Source organism: Pseudophryne corroboree, chromosome 7, assembly GCF_028390025.1.
Source record: "Pseudophryne corroboree isolate aPseCor3 chromosome 7, aPseCor3.hap2, whole genome shotgun sequence".
Taxonomy (NCBI): domain Eukaryota; kingdom Metazoa; phylum Chordata; class Amphibia; order Anura; family Myobatrachidae; genus Pseudophryne; species Pseudophryne corroboree.
The window spans coordinates 512,226,846-512,247,901 of NC_086450.1; the positions used below are offsets into that span (position 1 = coordinate 512,226,846).

The window sequence follows — 21,056 nt, forward strand, 5'->3', positions numbered from 1 at the left end:
GAGAGAGGGCAGAGAGACAGCCAGGAGGAGTGTCGGGGGTGGAGAGACAGTCAGGTGGAGGGAGAGAGGGCAGAGAGACAGCCAGGAGGAGTGTAAGGGGGTGGAGAGACAGTGAGGTGGGGGGAGCGAGGGCAGAGAGACAGCCAGGAGGAGTGTAAGGGGGTGGAGAGACAGTCAGGTGGAGGGAGAGAGGGCGGGGAGCTGGGAATCACTGGAGCAGGGAATGTGAGTGCACAGCTAGATGTGATTGGAATAATTGCAGCTGTGTCAGCAGAGAGACTGCAGCACAAGAGACACAGGGCTTATATAACAGAGACCCCACCAGAAAGAGACTGCAGCACAGGAGACACAGGGCTTACATAACAGAGACCCCACCAGAGAGAGACCTCCGCCATCATCATGGCTTTGTGTGACATCAGACGTGTCCTGATCAGTGACAGCCTGGCTCCTGCATGTGTCCAGATCCTGCGCACTCAGGGGGGGATAGAGGTGACCGAGTGCCCAGGACTGACCCCCCAGGAGCTGATCTCCAAGATACCGGTATGAGAACCTACTGCAGCCAGGCTGGGGGGAGGCATGCCCTGAGCAATGATCTGCAGAATGGGGCTGGGGAGAAATGCTCTGCATGGGATAACAATGTCCAGTAGGATGAGGGATGCTCTGCAAAGTGACTGCATGGCAGTGCGAGGGTCTGCAGAGAAAAGGGACAGAGGAGCAGTGCTCTGCAATGTGGCAGTAGTGACGCAATGCTCTGCAGAATGAGTGTAAGCTGAAGTGTGATAGTCTGCTGAATGAATGAGCAAATAGTACAAATAATAAGCAACGTAGCTGTGAGATGTTCTGCAGGGAAATGTCTTTGCTGTAATAGTCTGCAGAATAGGGGATTAGCTAGTCATTACGCAGGTATACTGTACATAAGAACTGATCAGAGAGTGTGGAGTAATGCTCTGCAGAGACATGTGTTATATAACCAGTATGGATACACGAGAGAGCGGGAGAGAGGGATGTCTCATGGAGCGTCCCAGCGGTCTCCAAAACTTCATTCATTTCCCAGTCTGATGCAAGAGAGGGGAGAGATGTCGGGAGAGGGGTGGGGCTGGGGCAGCGGAGGGGCGGGGCGTGGAGTCACTGCATGCTGCCACTTGTATACGTATAACACTGACACAATGTAATACTGACCGGCACATGTCACAGGCTGGGTTTGTAAGATGACAGTTAGGAGCTGATTGGCTGGTACTTAGTAAAGGTCTCTATGACCCTGTTGCCCCATCACGGGTAATACAGGGGCTGCTGTGTTGGAACTGGAGAGGATTTGCCACAAGGCAGAGTCGCATCATTTGCCGGCATTGCGTGTAGGAACACGTGCGCTACATGGATACAGATTGCTGCATCTACAGGGAATATACACAGGTGCCAGGAACCCGCAGGAGGAGGGCCAAGTATTCCTGCCACAGGGGAGGTGACGCACTGAGCAACGGGGAGAATTACACCCAGCATACAGAATAAGAGAAGTGCTACTGTGCAACTATACCTATATACAGAGTGAGAGCAGATACAGGGAATTACACCCAGCATACAGAACATAGCAGTGCTACTGTGCAACTATACCTATATACAGAGTGAGAGCAGATACAGGGAATTACACCCAGCATACAGAACATAGCAGTGCTACTGTGCAACTATACCTATATACAGAGTGAGAGCAAATACAGGGTATTACACCCAGAATACAGAACATAGCAGTGCTGCTGTGCAGTTATACCTGTATACAGAGTGGGAACAGATACAGGGTATTACACCCAGCATACAGAACATAGCAGTGCTACTGTGCAGTTATACCTGTATACAGAGCGAGAACAGATACAGGGTATTAAACCCAGCATACAGAACATAGCAGTGCTACTGTGCAGTTATACCTATATACAGAGTGAGAGCAGATACAGGGTATTACACCCAGCATACAGAACATAGCAGTGCTGCTGTGCAACTATACCTATATACAGAGTGAGAGCCGATACAGGGTATTACACCCAGCATACAGAACATAGCAGTGCTACTGTGCAGTTATAGCTATATACAGAGTGAGAGCAAATACAGGGTATTACACCCAGCATACAGAACATAGCAGTGCTACTGTGCAGTTATAGCTATATACAGAGTGAGAGCAGATACAGGGTATTACACCCAGCATACAGAACATGGCAGTGCTACTGTGCAGTTATAACTATATACAGAGTGAGCGCAGATACAGGGTATTACACCCAGCATACAGAATAAGAGAAGTGCTACTGTGCAACTATACCTATATACAGAGGGAGAGCAGATACAGGGTATTACACCCAGCATACAGAACATAGCAGTGCTACAGTGCAGCTATACCTGTATACAGAGTGAGAGCAAATACAGGGTATTACACCGAGCATACAGAACATAGCAGTGCTACTGTGCAGTTATAGCTGTATACAGAGTGAGAACAGATACAGGGTATTACTCCCGGCATACAGAACATAGCAATGCTACTGTGCAGTTATAGCTATACACAGAGTGAGGGCAGATACAGGGAATTACACACAGCATACAGAACATAGCAGTGCTACTGTGCAGTTATAGCTATATACAGAGTGAGGGCAGATACAGGGAATTACACCCAGCATACAGAACATAGCAGTGCTACTGTGCAGTTATACCTATATACAGAGTGAGAGCAGATACAGGGTATTACACCCAGCATACAGAACATAGCAGTGCTGCTGTGCAACTATACCTATATACAGAGTGAGAGCAAATACAGGGTATTACACCCAGCATACAGAACATAGCAGTGCTACTGTGCAGTTATAGCTGTATACAGAGTGAGATCAAATACAGGGTATTACACCCAGCATACAGAACATAGCAGTGCTACTGTGCAGTTATACCTATATACAGAATGAGAGCAGATACAGGGTATTACACCCGGCATACAGAACATAGCAGTGCTACTGTGCAACTATACCTATATACAGAGTGAGAGCAGATACAGGGTATTGCACCCAGCATACAGAACATAGCAGTGCTACTGTGCAGCTATACCTATATACAGAGTGAGAGCAGATACAGGGTATTACACCCAGCATACAGAACATAGCAGTGCTACTGTGCAGTTATACCTATATACAGAGTGTTTACACCCAGCATACAGAACATAGCAGTGCTGCTGTGCAACTATACCAATATACAGAGTGAGAGCAGATACAGGGTATTACACCCAGCATACAGAACATAGCAGGGCTACTGTGCAACTATACCTATATACAGAGTGAGAGCAGATACAGGTATTACACCCAGCATACAGAACATAGCAGTGCTACTGTGCCGTTACACCTATATACAGAGTGAGAGCAGATACAGGGTATTACACCCAGCATACAGAACATAGCAGTGCTGCTGTGCAACTATAACAATATACAAAGTGAGAGCAAATACAGGGTATTACACCCAGCATACAGAACATAGCGGTGATACTGTGCAGTTAAACCTATATACAGAGTGAGAGCAGATACAGGGTATTACACCCAGCATACAGAACATAGCAGTGCTGCTGTGCAACTATACCAATATACAGAGTGAGAGCAGATACAGGGTTTTACACCCAGCATACAGAACATAGCAGTGCTACTGTGCAGTTATACATATATACAGAGTGAGAGCAGATACAGGGTATTACACCCAGCATACAGAACATAGCAGTGCTGCTGTGCAGTTATACATATATACAGAGGGAGAGCAGATACAGGGTATTACACCCAGCATACAGAACATAGCAGTGCTGCTGTGCAGCTATACCTATATACAGAGGGAGAGCAGATACAGGGTATTACACCCAGCACACAGAACATAGCAGCAGTACTGTGCAGTTATACCTGTATACAGAGTGAGCGCAGATACAGGGTATTACACCCAGCATACAGAACATAGCAGGGCTACTGTGCAACTATACCAATATACAGAGTGAGAGCAGATACAGGGTTTTACACCCAGCATACAGAACATAGCAGTGCTACTGTGCAGTTATACCTATATACAGAGAGAGCAGATACAGGGTATTACACCCAGCATATAGAACATGGCAGTGCTGCTGTGCAACTATACCTATATACAGAGGGAGAGCAGATACAGGGTATTACACCCAGCATACAGAACATAGCAGTGCTACTGTGCAGCTATACCTATATACAGAGTGAGAGCAGATACAGGGTTTTACACCCAGCATACAGAACATAGCAGTGCTGCTGTGCAACTATACCTATATACAGAGTGAGAGCCGATACAGGGTATTACACCCAGCACACAGAACATAGCAGCAGTACTGTGCAGTTATACCTGTATACACAGTGAGAGCAGATACAGGTATTACACCCAGCATACAGAACATAGCAGTGCTGCTGTGCAGCTATACCTATATACAGAGTGAGAGCAGATACAGGGTATTACACCCAGGATACAGAACATAGCAGTGCTACTGTGCAGTTATAGCTATATACAGAGTGAGGGCAGATACAGGGTATTACACCCAGCATACAGAACATAGTAGTGCGACTGTGCAGCTATACCTATATACAGAGTGAGAGCAGATACAGGGTATTACACCCAGGATACAGAACATAGCAGTGCTACTGTGCAGTTATAGCTATATACAGAGTGAGGGCAGATACAGGGTTACACCCAGCATACAGAACATAGCAGTGCTACTGTGCAGCTATACCTATATACAGAGTGAGAGCAGATACAGGGTATTACACCCAGCATACAGAACATAGCAGTGCTGCTGTGCAACTATACCAATATACAAAGTGAGAGCAAATACAGGGTATTACACCCAGCATACAGAACATAGCAGGGCTACTGTGCAACAAAACCTATATACAGAGGGAGAGCGGATACGGGGTATTACACCCAGCATACAGAACATAGCAGCAGTACTGTGCAGTTATACCTGTATACAGAGTGAGAGCAGATACAGGGTATTACACCCAGCATACAGAATCTAGCAGTGCTGCTGTGCAACTATACCAATATACAGAGTGAGAGCAGATACAGGGTTTTACACCCAGCATACAGAACATAGCAGTGCTACTGTGCAGTTATAGCTATATACAGAGTGAGGGCAGATATAGGGAATTACATCCAGCATACAGAACATAGCAGTGCTACTGTGCAGTTATACATATATACAGAGTGAGAGCAGATACAGGGTATTACACCCAGCATACAGAACATAGCAATGCTGCTGTGCAGCTATACCTATATACAGAGGGAGAGCAGATACAGGGTATTACACCCAGCACACAGAACATAGCAGCAGTACTGTGCAGTTATACCTGTATACAGAGTGAGAGCAGATACAGGGTATTACACCCAGCATACAGAACATAGCAGTGCTGCTGTGCAACTATACCAATATACAGAGTGAGAGCAGATACAGGGTATTACACCCAGCATACAGAACATAGCAGTGTTACTGTGCAACTATACCAATATACAGAGTGAGAGCAGATACAGGGTTTTACACCCAGCATACAGAACATAGCAGTGTTACTGTGCAACTATACCAATATACAGAGTGAGAGCAGATACAGGGTTTTACACCCAGCATACAGAACATAGCAGTGTTACTGTGCAACTATACCAATATACAGAGTGAGAGCAGATACAGGGTATTACACCCAGCATACAGAACATAGCAGTGCTGCTGTGCAACTATACCAATATACAGATTGAGAGCAGATACAGGGTATTACACCCAGCATACAGAACATAGCAGTGCTACTGTGCAGTTATAGCTATATACAGAGTGAGAGCAGATACAGGTATTACACCAAGCATACAGAACATAGCAGGGCTGCTGTGCAGTTATACCTATATACAGAGTGAGGGCAGATACAGGGTATTACACCCAGCATACAGAACATAGCAGTGCTACTGTGCAGCTATACCTATATACAGAGTGAGAGCAGATACAGGGTATTACACCCAGCATACAGAACATAGCAGCAGTACTGTGCAGTTATACCTGTATACAGAGTGAGCGCAGATACAGGGTATTACACCCAGCATACAGAACATAGCAGGGCTACTGTGCAACTATACCAATATACAGAGTGAGAGCAGATACAGGGTTTTACACCCAGCATACAGAACATAGCAGTGCTACTGTGCAAGTATACCTATATACAGAGTGAGAGCAGATACAGGGTTTTACACCCAGCATACAGAACATAGCAGTGCTACTGTGCAGTTATACCTATATACAGAGAGAGCAGATACAGGGTATTACACCCAGCATATAGAACATGGCAGTGCTGCTGTGCAACTATACCTATATACAGAGGGAGAGCAGATAAAGGGTATTACACCCAGCATACAGAACATAGCAGTGCTGCTGTGCAGTCATACCTATATACAGAGTGAGAGCAGATACAGGGTATTACACCCAGGATACAGAACATGGCAGTGCTACTGTGCAGTTATACCTATATACAGAGAGAGCAGATACAGGGTATTACACCCAGGATACAGAACATGGCAGTGCTACTTTGCAGTCATACCTATATACAGAGTGAGAGCAGACACAGTGTATTACACCCAGCATACAGAATAAGAGAAGTGCTACTGTGCAACTATACCTATATACAGAGTGAGAACAGATACAGGGTATTACACTCAGCATACAGAACATAGCAGTGCTACTGTGCAACTATACCTATATACAGAGGGAGAGCAGATACAGATGTTACACCCAGCATACAGAACATAGCAGTGCTACTGTGCAGTCATACCTATATACAGAGTGAGGGCAGATACAGATGTTACACCCAGCATACAGAACATAGCAGTGCTACTGTGCAGTCATACCTATATACGGAGTGAGAGCAGATACAGATATTACACCCAGGATACAGAACATGGCAGTGCTACTGTGCAGTTATACCTATATACAGAGAGAGCAGATACAGGGTATTACACCCAGGATACAGAACATGGCAGTGCTACTTTGCAGTCATACCTATATACAGAGTCGGGGTATTACACCCATTGTACAGAACAAGAGAAGTGCTACTGTGCAGTTAAATCTGTATACGGAATGAATAAAGAATGTGGTCTTTACATTATTACTTTATACAGTAAATCTCATTTTAATGAATAATAAAGTATAATATGTAGGTCATGAACTTAGTGTAGTGTATATGGCTCCTTACTATCTGCTAATCCATGACTGTCAGTGTGACGGACCTCCGACTAGTGATCTGTAGAGTATTGGGGTGTCAGCACCCAGAAGACGCAGGTGTGCATACTGTCAGTGTGATGGACATCAGACTAGTGATCTGTAGAGTATTGGGGTGTCAGTACCCAGAGGACGCAGGTGTGCATACTGTCAGTGTGACCGGACCTCAGACTAGTGATCTGTAGAGTATTGTGGTGTCGGCACCCAGAGGACGCAGGTGTGCATACTGTCAGTGTGACGGACCTCCGACTAGTGATCTGTAGAGTATTGGGGTGTCGGCACCCAGAGGACGCAGGTGTGCATACTGTCAGTGTGATGGACCTCAGACTAGTGATCTGTAGAGTATTGTGGTGTCTGCACCCAGAGGACGCAGGTGTGCATACTGTCAGTGTGATGGACCTCAGACTAGTGATCTGTAGAGTATTGTGGTGTCAGTACCCAGAGGACGCAGGTGTGCATACTGTCAGTGTGATGGACCTCAGACTAGTGATCTGTAGAGTATTGTGGTGTCTGCACCCAGAGGACGCAGGTGTGCATACTGTCAGTGTGATGGACCTCAGACTAGTGATCTGTAGAGTATTGTGGTGTCAGTACCCAGAGGACGCAGGTGTGCATACTGTCAGTGTGATGGACATCAGACTAGTGATCTGTAGAGTATTGTGGTGTCGGCACCCAGAGGACGCAGGTGTGCATACTGTCAGTGTGATGGACCTCAGACTAGTGATCTGTAGAGTATTGTGGTGTCAGTACCCAGAGGACGCAGGTGTGCATACTGTCAGTGTGATGGACCTCAGACTAGTGATCTGTAGAGTATTGGGGTGTCGGCACCCAGAGGACGCAGGTGTGCATACTGTCAGTGTGACCGGACCTCAGACTAGTGATCTGTAGAGTATTGTGGTGTCTGCACCCAGAGGACGCAGGTGTGCATACTGTCAGTGTGATGTACCTCAGACTAGTGATCTGTAGAGTATTGGGGTGTCAGTACCCAGAGGACGCAGGTGTGCATACTGTCAGTGTGATGGACCTCAGACTAGTGATCTGATCTGTAGAGTATTGTGGTGTCAGCACCCAGAGGACGCAGGTGTGCATACTGTCAGTGTGATGGACATCAGACTAGTGATCTGTAGAGTATTGGGGTGTCAGTACCCAGAGGACGCAGGTGTGCATACTGTCAGTGTGATGGACCTCAGACTAGTGATCTGTAGAGTATTGGGGTGTCAGCACCCAGAGGACGCAGGTGTGCATACTGTCAGTGTGATGGACCTCAGACTAGTGATCTGTAGAGTATTGGGGTGTCTGCACCCAGAGGACGCAGGTGTGCATACTGTCAGTGTGATGTACCTCAGACTAGTGATCTGTAGAGTATTGGGGTGTCAGTACCCAGAGGACGCAGGTGTGCATACTGTCAGTGTGATGGACCTCAGACTAGTGATCTGATCTGTAGAGTATTGGGGTGTCTGCACCCAGAGGACGCAGGTGTGCATACTGTCAGTGTGATGGACATCAGACTAGTGATCTGTAGAGTATTGGGGTGTCGGCACCCAGAGGACGCAGGTGTGCATACTGTTAGTGTGATGGACCTCAGACTAGTGATCTGTAGAGTATTGTGGTGTCAGTACCCAGAGGACGCAGGTGTGCATACTGTCAGTGTGATGGACCTCAGACTAGTGATCTGTAGAGTATTGTGGTGTCAGTACCCAGAGGACGCAGGTGTGATGGACCTCGGACTAGTGATCTGTAGAGTATTGTGGTGTCATCACCCAGAGGACGCAGGTGTGCATACTGTCAGTGTGATGGACATCAGACTAGTGATCTGTAGAGTATTGTGGTGTCAGCACCCAGAGGACGCAGGTGTGCATACTGTCAGTGTGATGGACATCAGACTAGTGATCTGTAGAGTATTGGGGTGTCAGCACCCAGAGGACGCAGGTGTGCATACTGTCAGTGTGATGGACCTCAGACTAGTGATCTGTAGAGTATTGGGGTGTCGGCACCCAGAGGACGCAGGTGTGCATACTGTCAGTGTGACGGACCTCCGACTAGTGATCTGTAGAGTATTGGGGTGTCAGCACCCAGAAGACGCAGGTGTGCATACTGTCAGTGTGATGGACATCAGACTAGTGATCTGTAGAGTATTGGGGTGTCGGCACCCAGAGGACGCAGGTGTGCATACTGTCAGTGTGACGGACCTCCGACTAGTGATCTGTAGAGTATTGGGGTGTCAGCACCCAGAAGACGCAGGTGTGCATACTGTCAGTGTGATGGACATCAGACTAGTGATCTGTAGAGTATTGGGGTGTCAGTACCCAGAGGACGCAGGTGTGCATACTGTCAGTGTGACCGGACCTCAGACTAGTGATCTGTAGAGTATTGTGGTGTCGGCACCCAGAGGACGCAGGTGTGCATACTGTCAGTGTGATGGACCTCAGACTAGTGATCTGTAGAGTATTGTGGTGTCAGCACCCAGAGGACGCAGGTGTGCATACTGTCAGTGTGATGGACCTCAGACTAGTGATCTGTAGAGTATTGTGGTGTCAGCACCCAGAGGACGCAGGTGTGCATACTGTCAGTGTGATGTACCTCAGACTAGTGATCTGTAGAGTATTGTGGTGTCGGCACCCAGAGGACGCAGGTGTGCATACTGTCAGTGTGATGTACCTCAGACTAGTGATCTGTAGAGTATTGGGGTGTCAGTACCCAGAGGACGCAGGTGTGCATACTGTCAGTGTGATGGACCTCAGACTAGTGATCTGTAGAGTATTGGGGTGTCAGCACCCAGAGGACGCAGGTGTGCATACTGTCAGTGTGACCGGACCTCAGACTAGTGATCTGTAGAGTATTGTGGTGTCTGCACCCAGAGGACGCAGGTGTGCATACTGTCAGTGTGATGGACATCAGACTAGTGATCTGTAGAGTATTGTGGTGTCAGTACCCAGAGGACGCAGGTGTGATGGACCTCGGACTAGTGATCTGTAGAGTATTGTGGTGTCAGCACCCAGAGGACGCAGGTGTGCATACTGTCAGTGTGATGGACATCAGACTAGTGATCTGTAGAGTATTGGGGTGTCTGCACCCAGAGGACGCAGGTGTGCATACTGTCAGTGTGATGGACCTCAGACTAGTGATCTGTAGAGTATTGTGGTGTCAGTACCCAGAGGACGCAGGTGTGCATACTGTCAGTGTGATGGACCTCAGACTAGTGATCTGTAGAGTATTGGTGTCGGCACCCAGAGGACGTAGGTGTGCATACTGTCAGTGTGATGGACCTCAGACTAGTGATCTGTAGAGTATTGGGGTGTCGGCACCCAGAGGACGCAGGTGTGCATACTGTCAGTGTGATGGACCTCAGACTAGTGATCTGTAGAGTATTGGGGTGTCAGCACCCAGAGGACGCACGTGTGCATACTGTCAGTGTGATGGACCTCAGACTAGAGATGAGCGCCTGAAATTTTTCGGGTTTTGGGTTCGGTTCCGCGGCCGTGTTTTGGGTTCGAACGCGTTTTGGCAAAACCTCACCGAATTATTTTTGTCGGATTCGGGTGTGTTTTGGATTCGGGTGTTTTTTTCCAAAAACACTAAAAAACAGCTTAAATCATAGAATTTGGGGGTCATTTTGATCCCAAAGTATTATTAACCTCAAAAACCATAATTTACACTCATTTTCAGTCTATTCTGAATACCTCACAATATTATTTTTAGTCCTAAAATTTGCACCGAGGTCGCTGTGTGAGTAAGATTAGCGACCCTAGTGGCCGACACAAACACCGGGCCCATCTAGGAGTGGCACTGCAGTGTCACGCAGGATGTCCCTTCCAAAAAACCCTCCCCAAACAGCACATGACGCAAAGAAAAAAAGAGGCGCAATGAGGTAGCTGTGTGAGTAAGATTAGCGACCCTAGTGGCCGACACAAACACCGGGCCCATCTAGGAGTGGCACTGCAGTGTCACGCAGGATGTCCCTTCCGAAAAACCCTCCCCAATCAGCACATGATGCAAAGAAAAATAAAAGAAAAAAGAGGTGCAAGATGGAATTGTCCTTGGGCCCTCCCACCCACCCTTATGTTGTATAAACAAAACAGGACATGCACACTTTAACCAACCCATCATTTCAGTGACGGGGTCTGCCACACGACTGTGACTGATATGACGGGTTGGTTTGGACCCCCCCCAAAAAAGAAGCAATTAATCTCTCCTTGCACAAACTGGCTCTACAGAGGCAAGATGTCCACCTCATCTTCACCCTCCGATATATCACCGTGTACATCCCCCTCCTCACAGATTATCAATTCGTCCCCACTGGAATCCACCATCTCAGCTCCCTGTGTACTTTGTGGAGGCAATTGCTGCTGGTCAATGTCTCCGCGGAGGAATTGATTATAATTCATTTTAATGAACATCATCTTCTCCACATTTTCTGGATGTAACCTCGTACGCCGATTGCTGACAAGGTGAGCGGCGGCACTAAACACTCTTTCGGAGTACACACTTGTGGGAGGGCAACTTAGGTAGAATAAAGCCAGTTTGTGCAAGGGCCTCCAAATTGCCTCTTTTTCCTGCCAGTATAAGTACGGACTGTGTGACGTGCCTACTTGGATGCGGTCACTCATATAATCCTCCACCATTCTATCAATGTTGAGAGAATCATATGCAGTGACAGTAGACGACATGTCCGTAATCGTTGTCAGGTCCTTCAGTCCGGACCAGATGTCAGCATCAGCAGTCGCTCCAGACTGCCCTGCATCACCGCCAGCGGGTGGGCTCGGAATTCTGAGCCTTTTTCCTCGCACCCCCAGTTGCGGGAGAATGTGAAGGAGGAGATGTTGACAGGTCGCGTTCCGCTTGACTTGACAATTTTGTCACCAGCAGGTCTTTCAACCCCAGCAGACCTGTGTCTGCCGGAAAGAGAGATCCAAGGTAGGCTTTAAATCTAGGATCGAGCACGGTGGCCAAAATGTAGTGCTCTGATTTCAACAGATTGACCACCCGTGAATCCTTGTTAAGCGAATTAAGGGCTGCATCCACAAGTCCCACATGCCTAGCGGAATCGCTCCGTGTTAGCTCCTCCTTCAATGCCTCCAGCTTCTTCTGCAAAAGCCTGATGAGGGGAATGACCTGACTCAGGCTGGCAGTGTCTGAACTGACTTCACGTGTGGCAAGTTCAAAGGGCATCAGAACCTTGCACAACGTTGAAATCATTCTCCACTGCACTTGAGACAGGTGCATTCCACCTACTATATCGTGCTCAATTGTATAGGCTTGAATGGCCTTTTGCTGCTCCTCCAACCTCTGAAGCATATAGAGGGTTGAATTCCACCTCGTTACCACTTCTTGCTTCAGATGATGGCAGGGCAGGTTCAGTAGTTTTTGGTGGTGCTCCAGTTTTCTGTACGTGGTGCCTGTACGCCGAAAGTGTCCCGCAATTCTTCTGGCCACCGACAGCATCTCTTGCACGCCCCTGTCGTTTTTTAAAAAATTCTGCACCACCAAATTCAAGGTATGTGCAAAACATGGGACGTGCTGGAATTGGCCCAGATTTAATGCACACACAATATTGCTGGCGTTGTCCGATGCCACAAATCCACAGGAGAGTCCAATTGGGGTAAGCCATTCCGCGATGATCTTCCTCAGTTGCCGTAAGAGGTTTTCAGCTGTGTGCGTATTCTGGAAAGCGGTGATACAAAGCGTAGCCTGCCTAGGAAAGAGTTGGCGTTTGCGAGATGCTGCTACTGGTGCCGCCGCTGCTGTTCTTGCGGCGGGAGTCCATACATCTACCCAGTGGGCTGTCACAGTCGTATAGTCCTGACCCTGCCCTGCTCCACTTGTCCACATGTCCGTGGTTAAGTGGACATTGGGTACAGCTGCATTTTTTAGGACACTGGTGACTCTTTTTCTGAGGTCTGTGTACATTTTCGGTATCGCCTGCCTAGAGAAATGGAACCTAGATGGTATTTGGTACCGGGGACACAGTACCTCCAACAAGTCTCTAGTTGGCTGTGCAGTAATGATGGATACCGGAACCACGTTTCTCACCACCCAGGATGCCAAGGCCTCAGTTATCCGCTTTGCAGTAGGATGACTGCTGTGATATTTCATCTTCCTCGCAAAGGACTGTTGAACAGTCAATTGCTTACTGGAAGTAGTAAAAGTGGGCTTACGACTTCCCCTCTGGGATGACCATCGACTCCCAGCGGCAACAACAGCAGCGCCAGCAGCAGTAGGCGTTACACGCAAGGATGCATCGGAGGAATCCCAGGCAGGAGAGGACTCGTCAGAATTGCCAGTGACATGGCCTGCAGGACTATTGGCATTCCTGGGGAAGGAGGAAATTGACACTGAGGGAGTTGGTGGGGTGGTTTGCGTGAGCTTGGTTACAAGAGGAAGGGATTTACTGGTCAGTGGACTGCTTCCGCTGTCACCCAAAGTTTTTGAACTTGTCACTGACTTATTATGAATGCGCTGCAGGTGACGTATAAGGGAGGATGTTCCGAGGTGGTTAACGTCCTTACCCCTACTTATTACAGCTTGACAAAGGGAACACACGGCTTGACACCTGTTGTCCGCATTTCTGGTGAAATACCTCCACACCGAAGAGCTGATTTTTTTGGTATTTTCACCTGGCATGTCAACGGCCATATTCCTCCCACGGACAACAGGTGTCTCCCCGGGTGCCTGACTTAAACAAACCACCTCACCATCAGAATCGTCCTGGTCAATTTCCTCCCCAGCGCCAGCAACACCCATATCCTCCTCATCCTGGTGTACTTCAACACTGACATCTTCAATCTGACTATCAGGAACTGGACTGCGGGTGCTCCTTCCAGCACTTGCAGGGGGCGTGCAAATGGTGGAAGGCGCATGCTCTTCACGTCCAGTGTTGGGAAGGTCAGGCATCGCAACCGACACAATTGGACTCTCCTTGTGGATTTGGGATTTCAAAGAACGCACAGTTCTTTGCGGTGCTTTTGCCAGCTTGAGTCTTTTCAGTTTTCTAGCGAGAGGCTGAGTGCTTCCATCCTCATGTGAAGCTGAACCACTAGCCATGAACATAGGCCAGGGCCTCAGCCGTTCCTTGCCACTCCGTGTGGTAAATGGCATATTGGCAAGTTTACGCTTCTCCTCCGACAATTTTATTTTAGGTTTTGGAGTCCTTTTTTTACTGATATTTGGTGTTTTGGTTTTGACATGCTCTGTACTATGCCATTGGGCATCGGCCTTGGCAGACGACGTTGCTGGCATTTCATCGTCTCGGCCATGACTAGTGGCAGCAGCTTCAGCACGAGGTGGAAGTGGATCTTGATCTTTCCCTAATTTTGGAACCTCAACATTTTTGTTCTCCATATTTTAATAGGCACAACTAAAAGGCACCTCAGGTAAACAATGGAGATGGATGGATTGGATACTAGTATACAATTATGGACGGGCTGCCGAGTGCCGACACAGAGGTAGCCACAGCCGTGAACTACCGCACTGTACTGTGTCTGCTGCTAATATAGACTGGTTGATAAAGAGATAGTATACTACTAATATTATATACTGGTGGTCAGGTCACTGGTCACTAGTCACACTGGCAGTGGCACTCCTGCAGCAAAAGTGTGCACTGTTTAATTTTAATATAATATTATGTACTCCTGGCTCCTGCTATAACCTATAACTGGCACTGCAGTAGTGCTCCCCAGTCTCCCCCACAATTATAAGCTGTGTGAGCTGAGCAGTCAGACAGATATATAATAAGATGATGCAGCACACTGGCCTGAGCCTGAGCAGTGCACACAGATATGGTATGTGACTGAGTCACTGTGTGCTGTGTATCGCTTTTTTCAGGCAGAGAACGGATTATAAATAAAAGTGGTGGTCACTGGTCACTATCAGCAAAACTCTGCACTGTACACTACTGAGTACTCCTAATGCTCCCCAAAATTAGTAAATCAAGTGTCTAAACGGAGAGGACGCCAGCCACGTCCTCTCCCTATCAATCTCAATGCACGTGTGAAAATGGCGGCGACGCGCGGCTCCTTATATAGAATCCGAGTCTCGCGATAGAATCCGAGCCTCGCGAGAATCCGACAGCGTCATGATGACGTTCGGGCGCGCTCGGGTTAACCGAGCAAGGCGGGAAGATCCGAGTCGCTCGGATCCGTGTAAAAAAAGCTGAAGTTCGGGCGGGTTCGGATTCCGAGGAACCGAACCCGCTCATCTCTACCTCAGACTAGTGATCTGTAGAGTATTGGGGTGTCAGTACCCAGAGGACACAGGTGTGCATACTGTCAGTGTGATGGACCTCAGATTAGTGATCTGTAGAGTATTGGAGTGTCGGCACCCAGAGGACACAGGTGTGCATACTGTCAGTGTGATGGACATCAGACTAGTGATCTGTAGAGTATTGGGGTGTCGGCACCCAGAGGACGCAGGTGTGCATACTGTCAGTGTGATGGACCTCAGACTAGTGATCTGTAGAGTATTGGGGTGTCAGCACCCAGAGGACGCGGGTGTGCATACTGTCAGTGTGATGGACATCAGACTAGTGATCTGTAGAGTATTGGGGTGTCAGCACTAGAGATGAGCGGGTTCGGTTTCTCTGAATCCGAACCCGCCCGAACTTCATGTTTTTTTTCACGGGTCCGAGCGACTCGGATCTTCCCGCCTTGCTCGGTTAACCCGAGCGCGCCCGAACGTCGTCATGACGCTGTCGGATTCTCGCGAGGCTCGGATTCTATCGCGAGACTCGGATTCTATATAAGGAGCCGCGCGTCGCCGCCATTTTCACACATGCATTGAGATTGATAGGGAGAGGACGTGGCTGGCGTCCTCTCCATTTAGATTAGGGTTGAGAGAGAGAGAGAGAGAGAGAGAGATTGACCTGAGGCTGTGATACTGTAGAAGAGAGTGCAGAGTTTAGTGACTGACGACCACAATGACCACCAGACAGTGCAGTTGTTTGTTTTATTTAATATATCCGTTCTCTGCCTGAAAAAAACGATACACACAGTGACTCAGTCACATACCATATCTGTGTGCACTGCTCAGCCCAGTGTGCTGCATCAATGTGTATATATATATATATCTGACTGTGCTCAGCTCACACAGCTTATAATTGTGGGGGAGACTGGGGAGCACTGCAGTGCCAGTTATAGGTTATAGCAGGAGCCAGGAGTACGTAATATTATATTAAAATTAAACAGTGCACACTTTTGCTGCAGGAGTGCCACTGCCAGTGTGACTAGTGACCAGTGACCTGACCACCAGTATATAAAATATTAGTAGTATACTATCTCTTTATCAACCAGTCTATATTAGCAGCAGACACAGTACAGTGCGGTAGTTCACGGCTGTGGCTACCTCTGTGTCGGCACTCGGCAGCCCGTCCATAATTGTATATACCACCTAACCGTGGTTTTTTTTTCTTTCTTTATACATACATACTAGTTACGAGTATACTATCTCTTTATCAACCAGTCTATATATTAGCAGCAGACACAGTACAGTGTGGTAGTTCACGGCTGTGGCTACCTCTGTGTCGGCACTCGGCAGCCCGTCCATAATTGTATACTAGTATCCAATCCATCCATCTCCATTGTTTACCTGAGGTGCCTTTTAGTTGTGCCTATTAAAATATGGAGAACAAAAATGTTGAGGTTCCAAAATTAGGGAAAGATCAAGATCCACTTCCACCTCGTGCTGAAGCTGCTGCCACTAGTCATGGCCGAGACGATGAAATGCCAGCAACGTCGTCTGCCAAGGCCGATGCCCAATGTCATAGTACAGAGCATGTCAAATCCAAAACACCAAATATCAGTAAAAAAAGGACTCCAAAACCTAAAATAAAATTGTCGGAGGAGAAGCGTAAACTTGCCAATATGCCATTTACCACACGGAGTGGCAAGGAACGGCTGAGGCCCTGGCCTATGTTCATGGCTAGTGGTTCAGCTTCACATGAGGATGGAAGCACTCAGCCTCTCGCTAGAAAAATGAAAAGACTAAAGCTGGCAAAAGCAGTAGCACCGCAAAGAACTGTGCGTTCTTCGAAATCCCAAATCCACAAGGAGAGTCCGACTCCAATTGTGTCGGTTGCGATGCCTGACCTTCCCAACACTGGACGTGAAGAGCATGCGCCTTCCACCATTTGCACGCCCCCTGCAAGTGATGGAAGGAGCACCCGCAGTCCAGTTCCTGATACTCAGATTGAAGATGTCAGTGTTGAAGTACACCAGGATGAGGAGGATATGGGTGTTGCTAGCGCTGGGGAGGAAATTGACCAGGAGGATTCTGATGGTGAGGTGGTTTGTTTAAGTCAGGCACCCGGGGAGACACCTGTTGTCCGTGGTAGGAATATGGCCGTTGACATGCCTGGTGAAAATACCAAAAAAATCAGCTCTTCGGTGTGGAGGTATTTCACCAGAAATGCGGACAACAGGTGTCAAGCCGTGTGTTCCCTTTGTCAAGCTGTAATAAGTAGGGGTAAGGACGTTAACCACCTCGGAACATCCTCCCTTATACGTCACCTGCAGCGCATTCATAATAAGTCAGTGACAAGTTCAAAAACTTTGGGTGACAGCGGAAGCAGTCCACTGACCAGTAAATCCCTTCCTCTTGTAACCAAGCTCACGCAAACCACCCCACCAACTCCCTCAGTGTCAATTTCCTCCTTCCCCAGGAATGCCAATAGTCCTGCAGGCCATGTCACTGGCAATTCTGATGATTCCTCTCCTGCCTGGGATTCCTCCGATGCATCCTTGCGTGTAACGCCTACTGCTGCTGGCGCTGCTGTTGTTGCTGCTGGGAGTCGATGGTCATCCCAGAGGGGAAGTCGTAAGCCCACTTGTACTACTTCCAGTAAGCAATTGACTGTTCAACAGTCCTTTGCGAGGAAGATGAAATATCACAGCAGTCATCCTGCTGCAAAGCGGATAACTGAGTCCTTGACAACTATGTTGGTGTTAGACGTGCGTCCGGTATCCGCCGTTAGTTCACAGGGAACTAGACAATTTATTGAGGCAGTGTGCCCCCGTTACCAAATACCATCTAGGTTCCACTTCTCTAGGCAGGCGATACCGAGAATGTACACGGACGTCAGAAAAAGACTCACCAGTGTCGTAAAAAATGCAGTTGTACCCAATGTCCACTTAACCACGGACATGTGGACAAGTGGAGCAGGGCAGGGTCAGGACTATATGACTGTGACAGCCCACTGGGTAGATGTATGGACTCCCGCCGCAAGAACAGCAGCGGCGGCACCAGTAGCAGCATCTCGCAAACGCCAACTCTTTCCTAGGCAGGCTACGCTTTGTATCACCGCTTTCCAGAATACGCACACAGCTGAAAACCTCTTACGGCAACTGAGGAAGATCATCGCGGAATGGCTTACCCCAATTGGACTCTCCTGTGGATTTGTGGCAGCGGACAACGCCAGCAATATTGTGTGTGCATTAAATATGGGCAAATTCCAGCACGTCCCATGTTTTGCACATACCTTGAATTTGGTGGTGCAGAATTTTTTAAAAAACGACAGGGGCGTGCAAGAGATGCTGTCGGTGGCCAGAAGAATTGCGGGACACTTTCGGCGTACAGGCACCACGTACAGAAGACTGGAGCACCACCAAAAACTACTGAACCTGCCCTGCCATCATCTGAAGCAAGAAGTGGTAACGAGGTGGAATTCAACCCTCTATATGCTTCAGAGGTTGGAGGAGGAGCAGCAAAAGGCCATTCAAGCCTATACAATTGAGCACGATATAGTAGGTGGAATGCACCTGTCTCAAGCGCAGTGGAGAATGATTTCAACGTTGTGCAAGGTTCTGATGCCCTTTGAACTTGCCACACGTGAAGTCAGTTCAGACACTGCCAGCCTGAGTCAGGTCATTCCCCTCATCAGGCTTTTGCAGAAGAAGCTGGAGACAATGAAGGAGGAGCTAACACGGAGCGATTCCGCTAGGCATGTGGGACTTGTGGATGGAGCCCTTAATTCGCTTAACAAGGATTCACGGGTGGTCAATCTGTTGAAATCAGAGCACTACATTTTGGCCACCGTGCTCGATCCTAGATTTAAAGCCTACCTTGGATCTCTCTTTCCGGCAGACACAAGTCTGCTGGGGTTGAAAGACCTGCTGGTGACAAAATTGTCAAGTCAAGCGGAACGCGACCTGTCAACATCTCCTCCTTCACATTCTCCCGCAACTGGGGGTGCGAGGAAAAGGCTCAGAATTCCGAGCCCACCCGCTGGCGGTGATGCAGGGCAGTCTGGAGCGACTGCTGATGCTGACATCTGGTCCGGACTGAAGGACCTGACAACGATTACGGACATGTCGTCTACTGTCACTGCATATGATTCTCTCAACATTGATAGAATGGTGGAGGATTATATGAGTGACCGCATCCAAGTAGGCACGTCACACAGTCCGTACTTATACTGGCAGGAAAAAGAGGCAATTTGGAGGCCCTTGCACAAACTGGCTTTATTCTACCTAAGTTGCCCTCCCACAAGTGTGTACTCCGAAAGAGTGTTTAGTGCCGCCGCTCACCTTGTCAGCAATCGGCGTACGAGGTTACATCCAGAAAATGTGGAGAAGATGATGTTCATTAAAATGAATTATAATCAATTCCTCCGCGGAGACATTGACCAGCAGCAATTGCCTCCACAAAGTACACAGGGAGCTGAGATGGTGGATTCCAGTGGGGACGAATTGATAATCTGTGAGGAGGGGGATGTACACGGTGATATATCGGAGGGTGATGATGAGGTGGACATCTTGCCTCTGTAGAGCCAGTTTGTGCAAGGAGAGATTAATTGCTTCTTTTTTGGGGGGGGTCCAAACCAACCCGTCATATCAGTCACAGTCGTGTGGCAGACCCTGTCACTGAAATGATGGGTTGGTTAAAGTGTGCATGTCCTGTTTTGTTTATACAACATAAGGGTGGGTGGGAGGGCCCAAGGACAATTCCATCTTGCACCTCTCTTTTCTTTTCTTTTTCTTTGCGTCATGTGCTGTTTGGGGAGGGGTTTTTGGAAGGGACATCCTGCGTGACACTGCAGTGCCACTCCTAGATGGGCCCGGTGTTTGTGTCGGCCACTAGGGTCGCTTATCTTACTCACACAGCGACCTCGGTGCAAATTTTAGGACTAAAAATAATATTGTGAGGTGTGAGGTATTCAGAATAGACTGAAAATGAGTGTAAATTATGGTTTTTGAGGTTAATAATACTTTGGGATCAAAATGACCCCCAAATTCTATGATTTAAGCTGTTTTTTAGTGTTTTTTGAAAAAAACACCCGAATCCAAAACACACCCGAATCCGACAAAAAAAATTCGGTGAGGTTTTGCCAAAACGCGTTCGAACCCAAAACCAAAACACAAAACCCGAAAAATTTCAGGCGCTCATCTCTAGTCAGCACCCAGAGGACGCAGGTGTGCATACTGTCAGTGTGATGGACCTCAGACTAGTGATCTGTAGAGTATTGGGGTGTCAGCACCCAGAGGACGCAGGTGTGCTTACTGTCAGTGTGACCAGACCTCAGACTAGTGATCTGTAGAGTATTGTGGTGTCAGCACCCAGAGGACGCAGGTGTGCATACTGTCAGTGTGATGGACCTCAGACTAGTGATCTGTAGAGTATTGGGGTGTCAGTACCCAGAGGACGCAGGTGTGCATACTGTCAGTGTAACGGACCTCAGACTAGTGATCTGTAGAGTATTGGGGTGTCAGCACCCAGAGGACGCAGGTGTGCATACTGTCAGTGTGATGGACATCAGACTAGTGATCTGTAGAGTATTGTGGTGTCAGCACCCAGAGGACGCAGG

The 21,056-nt window shown here is 48.1% G+C and overlaps 1 protein-coding gene across 1 annotated transcript in view; it reads left to right on the forward strand.

Annotated features, from left to right (window-relative positions):
• Positions 1–200: 200 nt before the first annotated feature.
• The window catches only part of PHGDH (phosphoglycerate dehydrogenase), a 55,482-nt gene continuing 34,626 nt past the window's right edge, over positions 201–21,056 (forward strand). The window contains exon 1 of the mRNA XM_063935461.1: positions 201–540. Within this exon, the coding sequence (XP_063791531.1) occupies positions 400–540 (141 nt within the window). The 5' untranslated portion in view covers positions 201–399. The remainder of the gene's footprint in view (positions 541–21,056) is intronic.